A 19616-nucleotide genomic window follows, 5' to 3' on the forward strand; every position below is an offset into this window, starting at 1 on the left:
ATGACGTATTTCACTGTATGTTTTGATGTACATGTGATAAATAAACTTGAATCTTGACTACTCCATTGACTATACTGGTGAATTTAAACCCATAAAATTCAGTATTAAGTCTTTATTTGTAGCAAATTCACACACTTGTGTCGTTTAATTTTCTTAGGTATTTTAGTGTAAAATAGACAATCTATTTATTTTAACCAGGCCATTTTGATATCCAACTAATTGATTTGCTACATTCGTATGGACTGTTTTACTAGGGTGTGTGGTGGAAGGAATCTGAAATAATGCACATGGTTGATAAAAATGATTGCTGAGGCACCAATTTAACAGTATTTGCTCACAGCTGATCAGCTTCCAGATATTGCTTCTAGGCAGATACCTCCATTTAAATCATCATAGATTGATTTTAATAAAAATGGGCAGGGAAGAAAATTAGTCATTGGATTCCTGGAATTTTGCTTGGAAATGTTGAATGTAAAATCCCAGACAAAAATGGGATGCTGGAAATACTCAGCAGTTAGGGAGCACCTGTGCAGAAAGAGTAAGTTTAATATTTCATTTGGATTTCCTCTCATCAGAGCCGTTTTGTGAAATGTAAAATAACTCCTTGCACTTCTACTGTATACTTTTAATAAATAAATGACAGCATTACCCACCCAAGTGTACGTGATGAACCTGCTTGTTCAAATGAAACCCCTCTCTCTCTGTAGGTTTTCCATGGTGCAGATTCTGATATTGAATGGTTACAGAGAGATTTTGGCCTCTATGTTGTCAACATGTTTGATACACACCAAGCTGCGCGCACTCTCAACTTGGGCCGACATTCCCTGGATTACCTGTTGAAACATTACTGTGATGTTCAGGCTGATAAACGATATCAGCTGGCAGACTGGAGATTACGGTAAGAAATCATACAGACTTCACAGACTGAACCTTGGCAATGTGATGCCCTCTTTAACAGGAGTTCAGTTTTAAGACAGATTTTGAATCTTTAAAGTTGCCACCTTTACTAGTGTAGCCCCCGGTAAGCCTCAGGCTCACTCAGCTCACTTTCATCTAGGGGGAGCTGCCTTCGGCCCCGCCAAACTGGGTAATCAAGTTTGTGTGGATGCTGTGTGATGTACCCCACGCCGCCAAATAACAGAAAATACACCATATGCAATTAAATGATTACACCTTATAGATCTTACTGGAACTATGTAATTAATAGAGATAAAATATAAAAGGAAAATAAAAGACGCCAAGCTTATGAAAGTTCAACCACTTCGTGCACAACAGTTGGAGCTCAATTAACGGAGTCTTCTTTCCACCATTCGATCCCCTCGACCCGCCGCCTGGGACCAACCATGGTGGTCGACAGGATGTCTTCGTTTCCTCTTCTCACTGAAGACCCTGGGCCTCGGACTCCCACTTGGGCTTGGTCCCGCCACCCAGGGTCACAGCATCGCGTCTCCTCTCTCTGTCCTCATTGCGCCTTCTGCCCCAAAGCCTTGCGAAACAATAGCTTACAGACACACAAGAAAGAATAACATCTATCCCAATTGGTTAGCAAATGAATACAATTCTCTTTATAATCCAAACAAGCTGCTAGAAAGAGAACTTTCTCAGCAGTTAACATAACAAAGAAGCCATTTTATCCTAACATAACAAAAAAGCCATTTTGATTAGCCTCAGCAGTAATATAAAAGAAGAAACCCCTTACACTAGATTTTACCAGAATGTATGGTGCAGTCATATGTGCATTTTTTAAGCCATAGAGTACTTTTCAATGTAATTGGTAGTCACTATTGTCAGGAATAAAAAACAGCCTGTATACTGTACCTCACAGAAATCCAAAAATGCTAAGAGCATTATAGCAAGGTGTTTAACAGAGAACAAGATGTCCTCTGTTGCTGTCAATTACTTCTATTAGTGTATCTTTTTCAAGCCATTATATTGTCTAGTTCTTAAAATGGGGATGGGGTTCAAGGTAAAAATGTCTCCACAAAGAAATGAGTGGGACTGCCAAATCTGGAGGCCTTGGAATGCCAATGTGCATCAAGTGTAAATTAAAGCAGAAGTCCCATTGCCAGTTACTGGTAGTTTAATAGAATACGACGCCTGGAGGAGTAATGGAAGTAGTCTTTCTGACTTTCCATTCTATTAAAGTGTAGGAATTAAATTAAAAAGGAAATCAGAAAAGCTGAGGGAGGATATTAAAAAAATGCATTGGGAGCTAGTATCAAAAAATCTGCAGCAATTTTAGTGAAGTGGTTAAAGAACAACGGGGATGACTAAGGAAAGAATGAGATCCAATAGGGACCAAAGTGAAGGATGCTGATAATTAATTTTTTAAAAAATAATTGTCTTCATGAAATATTAGGATGATACTGTTTAGGCAGCTAAGCTAAGTCGGATGGGATAAGTACTGCAAAAGAGGATACATATTCCAACCTTAATACCTCAATGGGGGGGGGGGGGGGCGGTTAGCATATTTGAAAACAGATAAATTGCGAGGCTGGAATGAAGTGTATCCCAAGTAACAGAGACTTTTGACAACATCTTTTGATCATTTCTGGCAACAGGAATGGTGTCAGAACATTGAAGACTTCAAATATTGTACCATTGTTTAAAAAGTGATGAGTCTATTAGGGTTAATTTAATTTGATAGAGTAATAATTGGAATTCATTTTAAGATATGGAATCAAGCCTCATTCAGACCAGAGGCACGAGGGAGGAGCTTGCCCAGGTGGATTGGAGAAGGTTACTGGCGGGGATGATGGCAGAGCAGTGATGACTGAAATTTCTGGGAATAGTTCACAAGGAGCAGGATATGTATGTCCCTCTGAGAAAGAAGTTCTCAAATGGCAGGGGTAGGCAACCATGGCTGACAAAGGAAGTTAATGACATTATAAAAGCCAAGGAAAGGGCATATAAGGTAACAAAAGTGAATGGGAAGTTGAATGATTGGAAAGCTTTTAAAATCCAACAAAGGGCAACTAAAAAAGCTGTAAGAAGGGTAAAGATGAAATATACGAGCAGACTAGCCAAAAGATTTTTCAGTTATATAACGAGTAAAAGGGAGGTGAGAGTTGATATTGAACGACTGGAAAATGATACTGGTGAGGTAGTAATGGGGTACAAAGAAACGGCAGATGAACTTAATGGGTACTTTGCATTTGTCTCCACTGTGAAGACACTAGCAGTGTGCCAGTGGTCCCTGACTGTCAGGGAACAGAAGTGAGTGCCATTGCTATTACAAAGGGAAAAGTGCTGGGCAAACTCAAGGGTCTTAAGATGGATAAGTCACATGGGCCAGACTATATCCCAGAATCTTGAGGGAGGTTGTTGAAGGGATAACGGATGCATTGATCATGATCTTCGGCATGATCCTGGAGGACTGGAAGATTGCAAATGTTGCTCCACTCTTTAAGAAGGGAGGAAGGCAAAAGAATGGAAATTAGAGGCCAGTTAGCCTAACGTCAGTGATTGCGGATCAGACCATCTACTGAGAGCAATAGAGTTCAGCTACACCAAAACCATGGCAAAAGTTGTATCACCAGAGGTGAAACAGCAGTGTTCGAGCTCCTAGCTGGTGTGCTGCAAGGAGACACTCTGGCATCCCACATCTTTATAATTGTCCTTGATTATGCTCTGCGTCAAGCTACCAAAGATCATGACAAGCTTGGTTTTACCATAAAACCAGGGTGAACCAAAAGGGTCAGACCAGTTACGCCCACAGATCTCGATTTTGCAGATGACATAGTCCTACTCTCTGACCAGATGGAGGAAACACAGCAGCTACTGACAAAAGTGGAAATTGAGTGCAATAAAGTTGGACTTCACCTAAACGCTAAAAAGACAGAGTACATGCCGTTTAACTGCGACGAAGGTACTCTCAAGACCGTAGAGAATGATACCATTAAGAAAGTCTTTGACTACAAGTACCTCGGGTCAAGAGTGATGAGTTCGGAGAAGGACATAAAGATACGGAAAACGCTGGCGTGGAGGGCTATGAACGACATGAAGGAAATCTGGAAGTCGAACCTGACCAGAGGGCTTAAAAAGAGGATTTTCATAGCAGTCATAGAGTCCATTCTCACGTATGGATGTGAGACATGGACACTCACCAAGACTATGCGAAAGTCTCTAGATGGTTGCTATACATGAATGCTCCGGATGGCTCTTGACATGAGTTGGCAACAGCACATGATGAACGTTGAGCTCTATAACAACCTACCAATGCTCTCCACTAAAATCAAGGCGCGAAGATTGCAACTAGCGGGGCACTGTCTACGCCACCCCAAGCTACCTGCCAGCCTAGTCATCATATGGGAGCCCAAGCACGGGAGGATGAACCCTGGGCGCCCTCCCAAGACTATGGTCAACACGCTCCTAGAAGACAGCAGTGCAGCTAATGTAGATGAACTGAACACACTGATGAGGGAGAGGGAAAAGTGGAGAGTCCGTCATCGTGCCCGACGCCGGCCCCCTAGGCCTGATTCGACGTAGTAGTAGTGATTGGGGAAGTGTTGGAATCTATTATTAAGGATGAGGTTTTGAAGGTAATTAAAGACTAGGGTTCTTTGAGGAAGTAACAAGCAGGGTGGTCAAAGGAGAGGCAGTGGATGTCATTTACTTGGATTTTCAAGGCATTTGATAAGGTGCCACACATGAGGCTGCTGAACAAGGTAAAATCCTATGGCATTACAGGAAAGGTACGAGCATGGATAGCGGAATGGCTGACAGGCAGGAGGCAGCGAGTGGGAATAAAGGCGGCCTTTTCTGGATGGCTGCTGGTGACTAGTGGTATCCCCAGTGGTCAGTATTGGGACTGCTGCTTTTCATATTGTTTGTCAATGATTTAGATAATGGAATTGATGGCTTTGTGGCAAAGTTTGCAAATGATATGAAGATAGGTGGAGGGGTAGGTAGTGATGAGGAAACAATGCGATTGTAGCAGGACTGAGACAAATTGGAAGAAAGGAGAAAAAGTGGCAGATGGAATTTAGTGTTGGGAAATGTATGATAATGCATTTTGGTAAAGGAACAATAGTGCAGACTATTATCTAAATGGGGAGAAGAGTCAAACATCAGAGGTGCAGAGGGATTAGGAGTCCTTATGCAAGACTCCCAGAAGGTTAATTGAGGGGCAACCCTTTAGAGCAGGGGTAAACAGGATTATTTTTTTATCCAGAGGGTATTAAATCTGTGGGATACTCTGCCCCAATCTGGTGGAGGCCAAGTGGTGTGCATATTTAAGGCGGAAGTTGATCGTTTCCTGATCGGTTAAGGCATCAAAGGATATGGCGAGATGGCTGATATGGTATGGGGTTGAGTGGGATCCAGGATCAGCCATGATGGAATGGCAAAGCAGACTCGATGGGCTGAATGGCCTAATTCTGCTCCTATGTCTTGTGGTCTTAGAGGGGCCCATATTGATTGGGCAGTCAGCTTGGATTCTAAGGGTAGTAGTTGGGTCTCTTTGCAATTGAATGTTACTGTGATATTTCACCAAGACAAGTGTTTGATCCCTTGTTGTTTAGTAATACTTATATTAATGAATTTGACCTAAATTGGTCTATGTATGATTGACAGTGGCAAGAAAAGCATTAGATTCGGAGCAAAGATAAATGTGGAACATGGTAGATGTGGTAGAATTTGTTATTTGTATCCAGGAGGGTTTCTTAAATCAAAAAGTCAATAGTCCACTTAGAGGAGGAGGGGCTGTGTGGGACTCGGTGTTGAGTTATGAGTCTGGCCAAGTTACTGACCTTTCAGCGAGAGAAAACTTCTGGAATGTTGATCGTAACTCCTTAAGTTTCAGGTAAGAATGGACTTTGCGGGGAGTACTAAATTGGAGCAGGGCAAATTTTGAGAGCAATAGGTGGACAGGAACTCGAAAGAGTTCATTGGGAAGTGCTGTTCTTGGGCAAGTCCATTTATGACATGTAGAGGATGTTTAAAGACCAACTGCACAGTACATTCTAGAAGAAGGAAGGACAAGGATGGCAAAGTGAAGCAACTTTGGATGTCAATAGAGATGGCGAATGTAGTCAAAAAGTAAACTGAATCATGTATGGGGTTTTGGAAGTAAATATTAAATTGAGTTTTTGACAATTATGACGTCGGAAAAGAACTCCAGAAGGGAATTAGGAAAGCCAGGAGGAATCATGAAAGGTTTTTGGCATATAGGATTAAAGAGAATCCCAAGGCAATATATCCATAAGTCAAGAACAAGAAGATAGATGAAGATAGGATGATTCAAGGATAAAAGAAGGAACATGTTTGGAGGTGGAAGGTGTGCAGTTTATGTCCTAACTGAGTACATAGCATGAGTATTTACCAAGGTTAAGGATGTGGAGAATAGGGAGATTCGTGTGGAGCATGGTGATTTGGTAGGATATTTTAAGACAAAGAAGGGAAAAATATATGGCCTCTTAAATAATATTGAGGTGGATAAGTCCCTAGAGCCTGTTGTGATGTTCTCCAGATTATTGAAAGAGGCAAAAAAGTAGTGCTGGAGCCTTGACCAATGTCTTTGTGTCCTCTAGTCACAGATGAGAACTGGCAAGTTGCTGTTGTTGTTCCATTATTCAAGAAGAGAAACAGAGATTAATCCTGGTAATTGTTACTGGTGAGTCTAATGTTAGTGGTAGGGATGCCAGTGGAGAGGATTCTTCGTAATTGGATTTATGAGCATTTGGGACAATCAGTATGGGGCAAGTTGTGTCTTTATTAATTTGATTGAGTTTTTCAAGGAGGTGACAAAGATAAGTGATGAAAGTTCAGTTGTGGACATTAGATTTTAGTAAGGTGTTTGACAAGGCCCCTCATGGGAGGCTTATTCAGAAGATTAGGATGTATAGGACTACAGTGAATTGGCCATTTGGATTCAGAATTGACTTGTCCATCGAAGACAGGGTAGTGGTGAATGGGACTTATTCTGGTTGGACCTCTGTGACTAGTATATTCCACAGGGATCTGTACTGGGACTTCTGCTGTTTGTGATATATATAAATGACCTGGATGAAAACATAGCTGGGTGGGTTAGTAAGTTTGCAGATGATGTGACACTTGGTGATATGGATAGAAGACTGGCAAAGGATTCAATGGGTTAGAGATCAGTTGCAGAAATGGGTGGAGAAATGGCAAATGGAATTTAATCCAACTAACATGAAGTGTTGCACTTTGTGAGATCAAGTGGCAAGGGACAGTACTCTATTATTGGCAAGACTCTTACTGTGGGATACAAGTCCATCGCTCCCTTAAAGTGGTTACGGTGGTTGACAGTGGTAGAGAAGCCATGTAGCATGCTAGCCTTGTATTAGTCAAGGAACTGAGTTTCAGAGTCAGGAAGTTAGCTTTATGAAGTTCTAGTTTGGCCTTATTTGGAGTATTATTTTCAATTCTGGTTGCCCCGTTATAGGAAGGATGTGGGGGCTTTGGAGAGGGTACAAAAGATGTTTATCAGGATGTTGCCTGTACTCTACCTCTACATAAGGGCATGTACTATAAGGAGAGATTGAACAAATCTGTTGTTTTCTCTGAAGTGGTGGGAGCTGAGGTACAGATGAGTAGACAGCCAGTATCTTTTTAACAGGGTTGAAATATCCAATACCAGACGCCATGCAGTTTAAGGTAAGGATATGTGCGGGTAGTTTTATTACGCAGAGTACTGAGTGTCTGGGAATGCGCTTCCTGGAGTGGGGGTGAGGCAAATCTGATGGAGGCGTTCAAGAGATGATCACAGAGAATGGAGGAATATGCAGACACTGTAGGCAGTTAGGTATTTGATTTACTAATTTAATTAATTTTGTGCAACTTTGTAGGCTGAAAGGCCTTTTCCTGTGCAGTACTGTTCAATGTTCTGTGTTTTATAGTTTGGTCAGCTGGTTGAAAAGCATTGAAGTGTTGCAGTTATTGAGGTGCGGTGAAATGAATAAAGGAGGGATGCGAAGAAACAGATGAACTTTGTTCATATACCTGTAATAGCAAAGCAAGTTAATGATATAATTGAGAAGGATTATATGATGCTTTTTCTTTCATTTCTGTGGCTTGACTAATAATGTTAGTTAGACCACAGCATATGACTGTAGTTAGCGCTACAGACCTGATGCACTGCAGGAGTTGTATAGATTTTTGTAGATATTACCAGGGCTGGAAAATCAGAGCCATGATGAAAGATTGGATAAGATCAATTATTTTATTTGTAACAAGAAGTTGAGGGTAAACTTAACTGAAGATAAAATTGAGGGCTTGGGTACCGTAAATAACAAGGGCACATTTCTCTTAACAAAAGGGTTGAAAATCAAGTAGTATGTTTGCCGTATTAGAGGGAAATTGAATTAAGAATTCATCCAGAAGGCAGTAGGAGCTGAAACACTTTGCTTGAAAGGGTGAGAAAGGCTCGAGTACTTAACACATTTACAAAATAATTGGATGTGTTCCTGAAGAGCCTTGATTTGCTGCAAGTGTAATTAGGTTTGAATAGCTCTTTTCTTCTTTGGATCAACTCTAGTTGAATGCTGCCTCCTTCCTTGAAAGTATTCCATGATTCAACAATTTCAGAACTGCAGAATGAGTAAGACAGGTACAAGAGATGATGCAAATATTGGGAAATGATCTTGAAAGATATATGCAGACAAAAAGACTTAGACTTGAGCAAAATTTACTCGGCTTCTCAATCATGTGCCTTTGTCAAAGTTTTACTTTTCTTATCACACCCATCCCTTTGTAGTTCAGTAAAACCAATGCAACATTTCGCTTCCAGAATTGATAATTTTATTTCTCCTTTTTCTTCCCACCATCACTACCCCTCACAGTTCCAAAATTTTTCTTAATTTTATTTTTATTGTATTCCTCCAGTGCAACTTAATGTTTGAATCTTCACAGTGAGTGTTGCCATGTTTATTTGATGATTGGCAGCTTCGTTGTCCATCTCTCCTGTCTGTAATTTTCAGGAAGCAAATTCCTACTTGTGCTGCTCCAGAGCTGGTGTTTTTATTTTGGCAGTACTTCTAAATAACCCTGCAGCAATTGATCAGTTTGAAATTTCTCAAACAATTCTAGGCCTCCTTCAGATTTTCCCTACTGATTTGTACACTAATGTGAGTGACTGTAAACATTTTTTTGAAATAATTTCTAACTGATTGTATTGATGTAATTTGCTGTCGTTTGGATTGTAGATGCCAGTGTATTTCATATTAGCTTTCTAGGATTACTTGAGATAGCAGCTGATGCCTTGGTAAGGTCTTCAAGCAGAAATTCCTAGAAGGAATTCAAATTTCTTATGTCACTGTCCCTTTCCCTCTGCCAAGGAAATCCACCCATCCCATCCAAGAGGATGTGAGCTATACTTATTTATTTGCTTTATTGCTTTCCTTGGTAAATTTTGAAGATTCTGCACAAGATAACAATTGAACGCAGGCCCCGTATGATCTGAGTAGTTCAGTACTACACCTCAAAGGATAGATCCAACTGGACATAGTAGTGCTTAGATTTTTATTTCTGTTTTATAGCTTTGTACTTCTCCATTTACAGACCACTGCCTGAGGAGATGTTGCGTTATGCACAAGAAGACACTCACTACTTGCTGTACGTATATGACAAAATGAAGAATCAATTATGGGAACTAGGGAATGAACGTGGGAATCTCGTTCAACTGGTATGGCAGAAGAGTAAAGATATTTGTCTCAAGGTAGGTTACAACCTATGTAGCAACAGGTGATTTTGTTATTGCAACTTTTTAAAGAAAAAAAATCAAATGAAGATTACCTGATGCAAAAATTAAATTCTGAAATCCCTGTAATTAAATGGTTGAATGATGAGTTTGAAAACGACTTCAAAGTAATTTACTGTAACTTTATAATTCCTATATTTATAGTTTTTGTGTGTCTTTCTTTTGGTGAAATGTATACAAACATTATCTGATTTAAAAATTAAATCGTAAAATCCCTGTTAATTAAATGGTTGGATGAAGAGTTTGAAAACTACTTTGAAGTAATTTATTGTAACTTTATAATTCCTGTGTTTATGGTTTTTGAATTGGCATGCTCACAGAAGGCAAAGAGTGGTTGTAGATGTGTCATATTCTGTATGGAAGTCGGTGACCAGTGGCGTGCCTCAGGGATCTGTTCTGGGACCCCTTCTCTTCATGATTTTTATAAATGACCTGGATGAGGAAGTGGAGGGATGGGTTAGTAAATTTGCTGATGACACAAAGTTGGAGGTGTTGTGGATAGTGTGGCGGGTTCTCAGAGGTTACAGCGGGACATTGATAGGATGCAAAACTGGGCTGAGAAGTGGCAGATGAAGTTCAACTCAAATAAATGTGAAGTGGTTCATTTTGGTGGGTCAAAAATAATGGCAGAATATAATATTAATGGTAAGACTATTAGCAGTGTGGAGGATCAGAGGGATCTTGGGGTCCATGTCCATAGGACACTCAAAGCTGCTGTGCGGGTTAACTCTGATTAAGAAGGGGTACGGTGCATTGGCCTTCATCAACCGTGGGATTGAGAGTGGAGAGGTAATGCTACAGCTATATAGGACCCTGGTCAGACCCCAATTGGAGTACTGTACTCAGTTCTGGTCACCTCACCACAGGAAGGATGTGGAAACTATGTAAGGGGTACAGAGCAGATTTGCAAGGAAGTTGCCTGGATTGGGGAGCATGCCTTATGAGAGTAGTTTGAGTGAACCTTTCTCCTTGGAGCGACGGAGGATGAGAGGTGTCCTGATGTATAAGATGATGAGAGGTATTGATCATGTGGATAGTCAGAGGCTTTTTCCCAGGGCTAAAATGGCTAACACGGGAGAGCACAGTTTTAAGGTGCTTGGAAGTAGGTACAGAGGAGATGTCGGGTATGTTTTTTACATAGAGAGTGGTAGGTGCGTGGAACGGGCTGCCGGCAACGGTGGTGGAGGCAGATGCGATGGGGTCTTTTAAGAGACTCCTGAATAGGTATATGGAGCTTAGAAAAATAGAGGGCTGTGGGTAACCCTAGGTAAGTACATGTTCGGCACAGCATTGCGGACTGAAGGGCCTGTATTGTGCTGTCGGTTTTCTATGTTTCTTCCTGGAAGGATGGTGGAGACAGAGACTGCGTATATATTTTACAATGGAACGTACAAATAGTCTTGATGAGCAAGAGTGTGAAAGTTATCTGAGGTTGACAGGATTGTGAAGTTGAGTTTTCAGTTAGATCAATCTTGATCTTCTAAATGTCAGAAACGATTGGCTTGATCCTGTTCCTAATTTGTTTGTCTTTGATTCCTATTAAAATTAGGTAGTAATAAAAAAATATTTATTTATTAAGATACAGTGTGGAATAGGCTATTCTATCCTTTGAGCCATGCCACCCAGCAATCCCCTGACTTAATCCAATTAACCTGCCAGCTGGTACATCTTTGGAATGTGTGAGAAACCAGAGCAACTGGAGTAACCCGGGATCACAGGGAGAACATACAAACTCCTTACAGCAACTGGCAGGATTTGAACCTGGGTCACTAGTACTATAAAGCGTCGTTTCGTTCCATACATATAATGCCATATGAGCTGATTGATGTGGTCAGATTAACATTAAGTACTTGGTTGCCTGATTCTCAGTGAAGTATAAAACATGAAAATCTTACTGAATTTAAAGATTATGTTTAATAGACTTGAGTTTAGTTATAATGCAGATTGGAGAGAGGTTTGCCCTTTTCTAGCTTTCTCTGTACCAATTTACAGCAGTTTATATTCCAAGCCTTGCTACTGCAGTAAGCTCTGCATATCTTAATCCAAATGATTCATTCACATGTATTTTTTCTGACTGCATGTTAATAACAGCTTGTAATAATAGAATAGAATATCAATAGACCTAATAGAACATTTTTGGGTGATGATTTGGGAAATCAGTATTTATTGCTTAACCCCCAGTGACTCTGAAGCAAATTGTTTACTAAACAATTTCAGAAAGCAACATTGATTGCTCTAGTCTCATGAGATCCAAACATTTGAATGCATATATATGTTGCCTTCTAATTTAGAATCAGCAATGTGTATATAGGTGAGTTTATTTTTTTTTACCTTTTTTATTAATGAAGAGATACTGCAAGCCAATTTTTACTGAAGAATCCTACCATGAGCTGCATAGGAAGCAGAAAAAGCATCTGAATACACAGCAGGTTACAGCATTGAGGCTACTTTATGCCTGGAGGGACAAGATTGCTCGACTGGAGGATGAAAGCACAGGGTATGCACTCATTGCCATTTGCATGGATATGGAATTGCTATTGTTTGTTAGTATAAACACAGATTTTGTAAGCAGACACTTAACCACTGCTTTTTTGTGGCTTTTGTGTACCATATTTGTACTAAAATAAAATTGAGTTGTAGGACATGCACATTTTGTAAGGGTAAAGTCATCAACTGTCCAGTCTCTTCTGAATAAGGAGATTGCTAATATCTAATCTGCGGATCTTTTTATAGCTTTTGCATGATCCTTGCTTAGTTATCGTAGTATAAAATATATTGATTATATTTCTCCCGTGTGAAATCAGAATAAGGTTTAATATCACTGGCATATGTTGTGAAATTTGTTAACTTGCATGATAGTATGGAAGAAAGTAAGTAAATCAATTACAGTAAGTATATGTATATTAAATAGTTAAAAATAGTGTATTTTAGAAAGTGAAGTAGTGTTCCTGGGTTCAGTGTTCATTTAGAAATCAAATGGCAGAGGGGAAGAAGCCGTTGCTGAATCACTGAGTGTGTGCCTTCAGGCTTCTGTACCTCCTTTCTGATGGAACCAATGAGAAGGGGGCATGCCCTGGGTGATTGGGGTCCTTAGTAATGGACGCTGCCTTTCTGAGACACTGCTTGTTGAAGATGTTTTGGATACTGCAGAGGCTAGTACCCAAGATGGAGCTGACTAATTTTACAACTTTGTGTAGCTTCTTTTGATCCTCTGCGTTGCCCCCCCTCCACCCTCATACCAGACAGTGATGATGCAGCCTGTCAGAATGCTCTCCACGGTACATTTGTAGATGCTTTCCAGTGTTTTATGTGACAAACCAAATCTCCGCAAGCTCGTAATGCAATATAGCCTTCTTTATAGCTGGATCAGTATATTGGGACCAGGTTAGATCTTCAGAGATCTTGACACCCAGGAACTTGAAATTGCTCGTTCTTTCCACTTCTAATACCTCTATGAGGACTGGTTCATGTTCCCTTGTCCTCCCCTTTCTGAAGTTCACAGTCAGCTCTTTGGTCTTACTGATGTTGAGTGCGAGATTGTTGCTGCTCAACTAGCTGGTATCCCTTGCTCATGTATGCTCTCTAGTCTCCATCTGAGACTCTGCCAACAATGGTTGTATCATCAGCAAATTTATTGATGGTATTTGAGCTATACCTAGACAAACAGTCATGGGTATAGAGTGAGTAGAGCAGTGGGCTAAGCACACATCCCTGTGGTGTGCCATTGTTGATTGTCAGTGAGGGGGAGAAATAATTACCAATCCGCACAGATTGTGGTCTTCTGGTTAGGAAGTCAAGGATCCAATTGCAGTGAGAGGTACATAGGCCCAGATCTTTAACTTACCAATCAAGACTGTGGGAATGATGGTGTTAAATGCTGGGCTGTAGTCAATGAGTAACATCCTGACACAGGTGTTTGGACTGTCTAGGTGATCGATGTGAAGGGCCATTGCTATTGTGTCTGCTGTACACCTGTTGCAATGATAAGCCCTTAAAACAGAAATTATCCTCATAAATACTACTGAAACTGGATTAGAATTGTTCTGTGTGGAAAGTTGACTTGTGTTTTATTTTCCCTCCACAGCTATGTTTTGCCCAACCACATGCTGATCAAAATATCAGAGGAGCTACCAAAGTAAGTTATACTCCCACTGTAATATGTCAGAGCTGGGTTCAAGCTACAATGGGTGGTGATGGTAAAGTAATTACTTTCACTAATTAGTTAACTGAGCAAGGTTACTTAAATAATGGATTGTCTATATTTTTGGCCCAGCTCCCTAGTTTGTAGAATTTGTACATGCAAGATTCTGAAAGATAGGTTCGGCTTTCTTATAGTCAGTTCCCAGGATTGAGGCCTCTCGTATTGTGAGCCACTGCTATTATGAGCAATGTTGCCCATTGTAAGAATGACATCACGTACCTTATAAATGCAGTTAAGTTTGGATTTCTGGGAAGTTTATTTCAGATACTATAAATAGCTTCGAATATAGAAAAGTGTAAGGGTTAAAGGAAAGCAAAGGCAGACAGCATGTTTTGTAAATGCATTAAGAATAAGACAGTAACTAAGGACTTCAGAGGTAGTCTATGTGGAAAGGTGGAAAATGTTAATAGGATGCTTAACAAGTGCCTTGGCATTGTCTTTTAAAACTGCAGTGTTGTGGTTAAGGAGAAATTGTGCAAATCGTTTGGAATAGCAGAGTGCAAAAGGAAATGCTAAATGTTTCACATCTTTGATAACGGATAAATTGGTAGCACAGGTGAAATATAATTCGTGCTGTTGAAGCAAGGAATGCAATTGCAGAGGCTCTATTCATCAGCTTTCAATAATCCTTGGCTACGTAAGTGTTTATAGTTCTGTTGATTTTGTACTATTTTTCAATAGGAAAGGAAGAGGTTCACTAACTGATTGCCAGTTCATTTAGCTACAATAATGTAAAGTATTTTTGGAATCATTCTGAGGAATGGTGGAACTGTAATTTGGAAAGAAACAGATTAATCAGCATAGATTTGTTAAGAGATCATGCCTGCTTAACTTGATTGAATATTTTATGAGGAGTTGGATGAGGACAATGAAGTCTGAATTAGTGCAAGACTTTTTGACAAGGCCCTGCTTGCAAGCTGGTCGAAAAAGCAAAAGTACATGTGATTGAAGGAAGAACAGCAGATTGGATCTTTAATTGTTTCTGTGAGATGCAGAAGATATTGTATTTGTGGCTGGAAAGATGGTACTAGTGAGGTTCCATGAGATTCTTTTGCTTTAAGTTGTATTAATTATTTCAGCTTGGAAATAAAGGTATAGCAAAGTTTGTACAGAGTACAAAAACTGTGGATAGTCTTCAGGAAAGCTTTGATTTAGCGATGAAGATGGTCTGGTCAGCAGACAGGAAAGTAGTTCTATTCAGCGTGAGAGGAGTGAGCTGGCGTTAGTGTTATTTCCCAGGCCAACTTCCCCAAAGCTGTGGCTTTACTTAGACTCAGTTGGTTCTGTTGCACAGGCCATGACTTCTGCATGCATCTATGGAAGCGGTGCATAATTTCCACCCCAGGGTTCATTAACCCCTATAGAATCCATGGAACTATGTCATCCTGAGAGGTTGCCTCCGAAAATATATTTGAACCCTCACAATGTGATTTTGTTTCTACTGTAATTTAATTTCAGATGTTCTTTGGATTGGTGCACAGGCAGTGTAATTATTTTTTAATATCACTAACAGAGAACGTACTTCTTTGCGTACCTGTTCAAAGCATTTGCCGTCTCCTGTTTGACCTTTCTGGTTTTAGTGAACTTGATCCAATCACTGCATTAATACTGTTGCCAGTGACTCATGATGAAAAAACTTTTCCTATTTATCTTCCTGTTTCTCTCCCAGCTTATGTATGTCTGGGCAGTAAACAGGTTTTATTGCTTGCTAGTCTGTATTTAATTTGGTTAATTCTGTGGTCTCCATCTACCCTTGTAATTTGTACAAAATTTTAATGCTGTCTACCCATTTGTCCAATTATACTCAAGACATCATTTGCTCTGGCCCTGAGTAAGCATGGAAACCTTGAGTTATTGCAGTCATGCTGAGAGAAGGATGCCATCTACCCTTCTTCTTAGATATAAAAAAAACAAAGTTTAATTTCTTGTTTCATAAAGATTATTATTTTATGCAATCACTTATCACTACCAGAATCTTATTCGTCTTTCTGCTCATTTGATCATCCTCCAGAGCCTCAAATGTCCCAAGACAGCAATAATACAGAATAAAAAAATGTTTCAGAACACTACTAACTGACTCCACTTCAGTAAGAGAAAGGAAATGAGAATCCAGCATAGTCTTGGGAAACAGTTTGCTGTAGATTTTACATTACAACCCGCTGAGGTTTAAGACGGCCAAAAGTTGTTGTGTTTTCTGTATTCAGTGGAAATTTATTGTACTTTCTCCAGGCAGTTTTGATAGATTTCCCTTCACAATGTTTGGTGAGGGGTTTGGTTGGTGATGGGTGGCTTGTAAAAATAATTGTTTTACTTAACTTTTATTTATTTTGGAACATTATAATATTCTGACATAGCAGAATTCTTCCAACCCAAAGATAATCTGACTTCCCTTCCATCCCCAGAGAGCCTCAGGGAATCATAGCTTGTTGCAATCCCACTCCTCCGCTAGTTCGCCAGCAGATCAATGAATTGCATCTCCTGGTCCAACAGGCACGAGATATGCCTCTTCTTAAGGTAATAATCAGACTTTATGGCCTCCAAATGTAATAATCTGTTTGCCTAAAGAACATTGAGTGACATAAATACAAACTGGAAACTGTACCTTAAGCTACCAGTTGCAGTTGTGCCTTCTGAAGTGAAATGCAGAAATTACCGTCATTACTTCTATCAGCAAAGGTTGATTGCTACTGGAAGTTTTTTGTGTGTATTGGGAAATGATTTTCTTTTTTTTTTTGTGATCAGCTGATGCCCTGAATTTCTCCTGCTTGTATCAGTGCTTTCAAAGTACATACAGTGGCATGCAAAAGTTTGGGCACCCCTGGTCAAAATGTTACTGTGAATAGTTAAGTGAGTAGAAGACGAACTGATCTCCAAAATGCATAAAGTTAAAGCTGAAACATTCTTTTCAACATTTTAAGCAAGATTTGTGTATTATTTTTGTTTTGTACAATTTTAGAGTGGGGAAAAAAAGGAAACGAGCACCATGCAAAAGTTTGGGCACCCCAGGAGATTTGAGCCCTCAGATAACTTTTACAAAGGTCTCAGACCTTAATTAACTTGTTAGGGCTATGGCTTGAACATAGTCATCGTTAGGAAAGGCCAAGTGATGCAAATTTCAAAGCTTTATAAATACCCTGACTCATCAAACCTTGTCCCAAGAATCAGCAGCCATGGGCTCCTTTAAGCAGCTGCCTAGTGCTCTGAAAATTAAAATAAATGATGCCCACAAAACAGGAGAAGGCTATAAGAAGGTAGCAAAATGTTTTCAGGTAGCCGTTTCCTCAGTTCATAATGTAATTAAGAAATGGCAGTTAACAGGAATGGTAGAGGTCAAGTTGAGGTCTGGAAGACCAAGAAAATTTTCCGAGAGAACTGCTCATAGAATTGCTAGAAAGGCAAATCAAAACCCCCGTTTGACTGCAAAAGACCTTCAGGAAGATTTAGCAGACTCTGGAGTGGTGGTGCACTGTTCTACTATGGAGCGACACCTGCATAAGTATGACCTTCATGGAAGAGTCATCAGAAGAAAACCTTTCCTGCATCCTCACCACAAAATTCAGCATCAAAAGTTTGCAAAGGAACATCTAAACAAGCCTGATGTATTTTGGAAACAAGTCCTGTGAACTGATGAAGTTAAAATAGAACTTTTTGGCCGCAATGAGCAAAGGTATGTTTGGAGAAAAAAGGTGCAGAATTTCATGAAAAGAACACCTCTCCAACTGTTAAGCACAAGGGTGGATCGATCATGCTTTGGGCTTGTGTTGCAGCCAGTGGCACGGGGAACGTTTCACTGGTAGAGGGAAGAATGAATTCGATTACATACCAGCAAATTCTGGAAGCAAATATCACACCGTCTGTTAAAAAAAAAAGCTAAAGATGAAAAGAGGATGGCTTCTACAACAGGATAATGATCCTAAACACACCTCAAAATCTACAATGGGTTACCTCAAGAGGCGCAAGCTGAAGGTTTTGCCATGGCCCTCACAGTCCTCCGACCTAAACATCATCGAAAATCTGTGAATAGACCTCAAAAGAGCAGTGCATGCAAGACGGCCCAAGAATCTTACAGAACTAGAAGCCTTTTGCAAGGAAGAATGGGCGAAAATCCCCCGAACAAGAATTGAAAGACTTAGCTGGCTACAAAGTGCATTTACAAGCTGTGATACTTGCCAAAGGGGATGTTAAGTTACTAAGTACTGACAATGCAGGGTGCCCAAACTTTTACTTCGGGCCCTTTTCCTTTTTTGTTATTTTGAAACTGTGAAAGATGGAAATAAAAAAAGTAATATTTAAGAAATGTGTCATCTTTAACTTTCTGCCTTTTGGAAATCAGGTCATCTTTTACTCGCTTAGCTATTCACAGGAACAGAAATTTTGACCCGGGTGCCCAAACTTTTGCATGCCACTGTAATTGCCAAGTATTAGAAAATGTTGTCATTCAATTTGAGTTGACAGCAACTGATCAGTGTAGAAGTCGAAAGTATCAGCAATTTATTAAACCCAAACAATAGTAAACTTCTTTTAGTCATTTCAGATAATGTGGGCACATTTCTAGAGTTAAAAATTTATGTAATGTCCTATAATAATTAAGTAGATATTTTTTTTTTCAGCCATTATCACTCAGCTTTCTTTTGTTAAAATTATTGTTCGTTGGTGGATGATGTGTCGTCAAATACAAGCTTCCCGAATGTAATGAAATTTCCTTTTAACTTACAGTTGCAAATGAATGGTTTAGGGATAAGAGACAAACACAGACAAATTAGACTTGCTTTGATGGACATCTTTTTTGGCATGGATCACATGCACAGAAGAGTTCTTTTTCTGTACCTCATAGTCATAGACTCTACGACTCTAAATATGAGTAATGCAGTTAGTAATTTCTATTAAATTAATGATGGCATAAAATAAAACCACATTGATATATTTAGATAGCAGCCTTTTTGCTTTTCCTCTAGAACAGAGATTGATGTGTGTGAACACCTTTCTGGTAGGTCACAGATTCATGTGCAGGTGCCTCTGGCTTTACTTGACCACCATCACCTTCACTGAATTATTGTGAGCTCTGCTGCCTTTTGCCTGTCGTAAACAATTCAGGTTACAGAAGCATTCTTTAACCATGTTGAATGAAATTCTCCCCCTCTAAATCCCTTTGTTTCTGCCTGTCTCTTGTCATGGCTCAAAGTTTAAGAACTGCTGCTTCAGAACATGTGTAATGTCATATGAGAGTTATCAAAGCATGTGACTTGAAAGCTTAAGCTTAATGTGATTTTGTTTTGCCCCAGTAATTGAATGAATGTATTGTCTGGAATTTCTTTCTCGCACTTGTTGATAATTTTAGATATATTTAGCCTTTAAGTGAGCGAGCAGTAAGAGCATAAAGCTAACAATGTGGTAAAAAAAAGTAACTGTAAGGATCAGGGTGTGAAACATTTGAAATTGTACTAGCACTTTAGAATATGTCAGTTCCATAAGCACAGATACCTTATCATTGTAAATAAGATTTGTAAGTGCCAGAGTAGGGCCTTAGTTATAAGAAAGCAAAGGATTGTTTCTCATCTTTGATGGGACTAGTAGCTACAGACACACAGTTCGGTGGGTAACTCTTAAAAGCTTTCTGAAATTTCCTATCAAGAAACTCAGTCTACTGTCACAAGATGCTCACTTTTGGGATAATTATGATTGCCAATGAGTGCAAGT

At 39.7% G+C, this 19616-nt stretch overlaps 1 protein-coding gene across 4 annotated transcripts in view; it reads left to right on the forward strand.

Moving 5' to 3' along the window:
• exosc10 (exosome component 10) overlaps window positions 1–19616 on the forward strand; it is a 73916-nt gene that overhangs the window by 18506 nt on the left and 35794 nt on the right. For all 4 annotated transcript variants that reach the window (XM_072245086.1, XM_072245087.1, XM_072245088.1 and 1 more), the window contains exons 10-14: window positions 708–898; window positions 9520–9676; window positions 12067–12215; window positions 13803–13853; window positions 16322–16433. In XM_072245086.1, the coding sequence (XP_072101187.1) occupies window positions 708–898; window positions 9520–9676; window positions 12067–12215; window positions 13803–13853; window positions 16322–16433 (660 nt within the window). The remainder of the gene's footprint in view (window positions 1–707; window positions 899–9519; window positions 9677–12066; window positions 12216–13802; window positions 13854–16321; window positions 16434–19616) is intronic.

This window comes from Mobula birostris, chromosome 27, assembly GCF_030028105.1.
Source record: "Mobula birostris isolate sMobBir1 chromosome 27, sMobBir1.hap1, whole genome shotgun sequence".
Classification (NCBI taxonomy): domain Eukaryota; kingdom Metazoa; phylum Chordata; class Chondrichthyes; order Myliobatiformes; family Myliobatidae; genus Mobula; species Mobula birostris.